Below are 5,424 nucleotides of genomic sequence, written 5' to 3'. Positions count from 1 at the left end.
CATCTCGCATAGATCAGAATGTATGAGTTCTAGAGGTGCCAAGTTTCTCTCCTCGGCCGCCTTGTGAGGCTTCTGAGGTTGCTTTGATTGCACACAACTATGTCACTTAGAACCTTTGGCAATGGTGAAATTCGGAATTAAATTTAAACTGGATAGCCGAGACATTAAATCAAAATTAATGTGACATAAACGAGAATGCCAAACACTGGTATCATCACTAACATTGCCACAAATATGGTTCACAGACTTATTACTGAAATTAGAAAGCGAAAAGCGGAACAAGCCTCCGCACTCATAGCCTTTACCAATAAATTGTCCAAACTTGGAAACAACTACTTTATTCGACTCTAAAACAATCTTAAACCCATCTCTGCATAGAAGGGAGCCGCTAACGAGATTCTTGTTCATATTAGGGACATCTTTGCACGTTCCTCGAGCTGCACGATCTTCCCGAAGTGAACTTCGGATCTACGTGCCAACACCACGAACAGAAGCATGTGACCCATTCCCCATCAAGACAGAAGAATCCCGGGCGACCTGGTAAGAAGTGAACATGGATATGTCAGCACACACATGAACATTAGCACATGTATCAATCCACCAACATGAAGATTGAAAAACCGAAAGAACAGTAAAGAGATTACCGTACCCATCAGCATTGCTAGCGGTCACCGTGTTGACTTGCCTCGCCTTTTTCTTGCGGTGCCGCCCTCTGCGGCGGTCCTTAAAAAGTGGCCGGTCTCTCCACGGAGTAAAGCAGCTCAGATTTGCTTTGTTTATCATCTTCTTCTTCTTGAAGGTTGTAGTCTTCATAGGCTTATTGAAGGAGGGCTTGTTATTCCCTTTATTCTTGCTGTAAGGTTTCTTCTGCACCATGTTGGCGCTAGACTGATCCTCTCCTTTCTCAGTAGTATCCTTAGCCCGAGCTTTCTCCTCAACATCAAGAGACGCTATCAGATTTTCAACTGATATCTCATGTCTCTTATGTTTGAGAGTTGTGGCAAAGTTCCTCCATGAAGGGGGCAACTTAGCGATGATGCATCCAGCCACAAACTTGTCAGGTAAGGCACACTTAAGGAGTTCAAGCTCTTTCGCAATGCACTGTATCTCATGAGCTTGTTCGACTACGGAACGGTTGTTCACCATCACGATGTCGTGGAAGCTCTCCATGATGTACGGTTACTTGCCGGCATCGGTTGCACCGAATTTAGCATTTAGTGCATCCCGGAAGCTCTTTACCGTCTACTATGTGCATGTACACATCACATAGACGATCAACAAGAATACTCGAACGCATCCGACGAAGAGAGTATTGTCTTCCTTGAACTTGTTCCGATCTTGGTCAGATATAGTTCCTTCAGGTAAGCCATTACTAACTTGGAATACTTTCAGATGAGTAAGCCAGAGCGTGGCCTTAATCTGCCACCTCTTAAAGTGCACACCGGTAAACTTATCCGGCCTCAGTGCATCAGCAAAACCAGCTATAGTTAACTCAGGAAATTGCCTACAATTAGGTTTTTGGATTGTTGGATAATTAGGCACAATTTTCATGATTAATTCCAGAATATAAAGCATGACGAAAGTAAGTACTAGCATGTGAAACTCGAACATACTAGATGCAGTGATCAACATGAACCGTAGCAGAGCAAACGGTACAACATCCATCGCTAAACAGATCAAGATATGTCGCACGTACCGATCTGGTGGAGGTGGCGGTGGAGGTGTAGCAGACGATGTCGCAGGAGTAACGTTGTTGATGACAACATTGTTGACGACGGGGACGACGGGTCGAAGTAGACGGCGTTGAAGTCTCGGCTCGAGGCTCAATCCACTCACCACGAGCGCGGGGCGCGCGTCGTGTCGAGACGAGCGAGGAGGAGGAGCGCGCGCGTGTAGCACTCTTATTCTCACTCACTTACTAGTGGTGGAACAACCCACCTTATAAGGTGGTCTAACTTCCTCCCAACTTTCCATGTGGGACTAAACTTCCCACCTCTTGCCACTCCCTAGTGAGCTGCCACCAACTTGAGCTCAAACTCACAAGGCTTCCACTATGTGGGCTTTGAGATTTATAGGAAAATCTAAAATCTAGTATGGGCCAATAAATGTAGGCCCAATATTTCAACACATCTGAGCTGATTTTAATAGAAGATCTCTTTGACGGGCTGCGATTTCCGCCGGAATTATCCATCCGTAATTCTACATATGGCAGCTTTCTCTTCCATATATCTCTCTCGTATAGGTTGGATGATTCTCTTAGGTGTTTGGTTTTACAGACAACTGGTTTGGACTATTGTAGATGCTGAGATACGTGCTGTACAATATCTATTAGTACGGCAGCTAGACATTGTAATAGCGAGTATGAAGAATTAGGTAATTCTTATATTTGACACCATTTACTGTACATGCCAATTGATTCATTGCGTTCTTAAATGCATCGACGCATGGTCCATATTAATTAACAAAATAATAAATTTGTAATATTTAATACTAATCATGTTCACTATTCCTACGGGATTAACAAAAAACCATCGAAAACCCTCCATACATATTATTTGATTGGCATGCAAATTTAAACATATCAAAAGATGCATTTTTTATTAACTATGTCACCGTAGCAACGCACGGGTTTTCTGCTAGTGACACCTAATATGTGAGCTTTTCACTTTCACATAGACTAGAAGAAGCTACCAAGATGACGATACATCGTTGTTTTTGGAATATGGTGACTTTACGATCGATTTGTGATGGCGTTGTATGAGAATTGGGAGCACAAAACAAGAATGTGGTAGAACTTAATTTTCGTGTGAGTGTGTTGGCTGTGATGAAGCAATGAAGGGATTATAGTTGCAAGTGGAGTTATATGAAGTCAAAGAAGTAGCATCGAAGCTCATAATTAATGATTCAAGTCTAGGTACATTGTTGTTCGTGCGTGGTAGCTTCAAGATGACAAAGGACATATTGCTAAGGTGAAAATTGTTGAGATATGTGTTAAATATGTGTACAAGTAGTGCTACAATTAGACTTGTAAGACATATATTTAATAGTATTAAAAATATAGCATTGCCATACATTAAACATTATACACTAATTGTGCCGAAATCATAATGTAAAATTAGTATAAATGGCAAGATGATAAACCACATTATTAATTATAACTTGATTGAGTCAATCACAATCATCATGGGCTTGTGTTTTCCTGTACTAAAACCATCATGTAACTCTTGTGGGATTGAATGTAAACACATAACCGAGTCGAGAACAAGGTATGGCTTCGCACACACACAAAAATACAAATAAAATCCCTACAAAATTAGCACGTGCTCTAGAAGCCAGCTGGATAGCGGGACCATGTTTTGAGTGAGCACTGATAAGATCCGCTTATCACGGGCCATGACCATACGTGGAATGCACGCGCATGCATGTAGGCTGTTTTGGTGGCCCTGTGGTATGGTGCACAAATCATATACGGTTTGGTATGTCTCAGTCAACTGAGATTTTCTTAAGTTTAAGTCACTTACAAAAAAGTGCTTGAGTTGCATTTTTCTCTTAAAAAAGTGCAATTGCACTTTTCTACTAGAAATGTCTAGCTGGGAAGCACTAGTTGCTTACTTTTAAGCTGTAGTTGCGCACTTTCGAGTTAGTGGAGGCTTAGAAAATCTCGGTCGACTGAAACGTAGACACACCCAATCATATATGCACGTACGTACATTAATTAATCGACTGATTGGGAATGGTGTATGGATCTGATCTGATCGCGCGATATCGCCCATAAAAGGAGAGGCCGATCGATGTATGGCGAATCCAGCGAAAGCATACTTACGATTCCGTCATTCTTACGTACTACTCACATACCTCATGCAGCAGCCGGTGCTCCTTGCCCCCGGGGTGAAGGGCAGGAAGGTGGCCGCGTTCAAGCGCGACGGCGAGCTCAAGCGAAAGGACGCCGTCTCCGGCCTCATGCGCTCCATCATCGCTCCCGGTGGCGATGCGCGGAGCGCCTTCTTCGTCCTCGATCTCGGCGAGGTCGTCCACCTGTACAATGCCTGGCGCCGCGCGCTCGCCGACGTGCGTCCGTACTACGCCGTCAAGTGCAACCCGGAGCCGGCGCTGCTTGGCGCCCTCGCCACCCTCGGCGCGGGGTTCGACTGCGCCAGCCGCAGGGAGATCGAGGCCGTGCTCGCTCTCGGGGTCAAGCCCGGGCTCATCGTGTACGCCAACCCGTCCAAGCCCGAGGCCGACATCAAGTACGCGGCGGAGGTCGGCGTCAACCTCACCACGTACGACTCCGAGGAGGAGGTTGCCAAGGTCCAGCGCTGGCACCCCGGATGCGAGCTCATCCTCCGCATCAAGGGTCCCGACAATGCCGAGGCCAAGATCGACCTGGGCACCAAGTACGGCGCGCATGCCGACGAGGTGGTTCCGCTCCTCCGCGCCGCCCAGCGCGCAGGGCTGAACGTGGCCGGCGTGTCGTTCCACGTCGGGGACAGCGCGTACCGCACCGGCGCGTATCGCGAGGCCATGGAGGCCGCCCGGGGCGTCTTCGATGCGGCGGCGGCCCTCGGCATGCCGCCCATGCGCGTGCTCGACATCGGCGGCGGGTTCAAGGCTGGCCCCAAATTCGACGAGGCGGCGGGAGTCATCAGAAACGCGGTGGCGCGATACTTCGGCGAGCTCCCATCGGTGGAGGTTATCGGCGAGCCCGGGAGGTGCTTGGCCGAGACGGCATTCACGATGGCGGCGCGCGTCATCGGGAAGCGCACGCGCGGCGAGGTGCGCGAGTACTGGATCGACGACGGCGTGTACGGCGCCCTGAGCTGCATACTCATGGACCACTATGTGCCGCGCCCGAGGCCACTCGCTTCCAGTTGCCCCGGTGAGCAGACATACACGTCGACGGTGTTCGGGCCGACCTGCGACTCCCGTGACGAGGTGGTGGTCGGCTACCAGCTGCCGGAGGTGATAGTGGGGGACTGGCTCGTGTTCGACGACATTGGCGCCTATGCCGCCTCTACCGGCGCAAACTTCAACGGCTTCTTCACGTCCGACATAAACACGTACTTGGCGTACTCCAGCTAAGGCACAATCACATGATTTTATGTATGGATTTGCTATGTCAGCATTTCTTAAGTCACTTTTAAAATAATTGGTGGCACTTTTATGGCAAAAAATAAACTTGGAACAAAATTTTAAAAAAATCTCAGACGACTGAGACATAGACAAATAATTTATGAAATATTGGTCTCATTTATGAAATAAGAGAGCGAAGCAGTTAATATATTTCTACGTTTTTCAATTTTTAGCATTAATTCTATATTTTGATATGCGCTTGTCACAAACAACATAATGGGTCAAGCACTGAACAATTGCATGGGCCAAGCAACCAAGAGAAAAACAAAAAAGAGGCCCAAAGGAATAGTGATT

At 47.1% G+C, this 5,424-nt stretch overlaps 1 protein-coding gene across 1 annotated transcript; it reads left to right on the top strand.

Moving 5' to 3' along the window:
- Nucleotides 1-3,858: 3,858 nt before the first annotated feature.
- LOC124657498 (ornithine decarboxylase-like) lies at nt 3,859-5,079 on the top strand. The gene has a single exon (XM_047196041.1). The coding sequence runs from the start codon at nt 3,859-3,861 to the stop codon at nt 5,077-5,079; it is 1,221 nt and encodes a 406-aa protein (XP_047051997.1).
- Nucleotides 5,080-5,424: the final 345 nt, after the last annotated feature.

The sequence above is a fragment of the Lolium rigidum genome, chromosome 5 (assembly GCF_022539505.1).
Source record: "Lolium rigidum isolate FL_2022 chromosome 5, APGP_CSIRO_Lrig_0.1, whole genome shotgun sequence".
In the NCBI taxonomy this organism is placed as follows: Eukaryota; Viridiplantae; Streptophyta; class Magnoliopsida; order Poales; family Poaceae; genus Lolium; species Lolium rigidum.
Note: the sequence above shows the minus strand (reverse complement) of the source record. Positions and strands in the feature narration are given on the sequence as shown.

Excerpts from the sequence above, each read along its gene's own strand:
- LOC124657498 (XM_047196041.1), top strand. The coding sequence starts at position 3,859 with ATGCAGCAGCCGGTGCTCCTTGCCCCCGGGGTGAAGGGCAGGAAGGTG.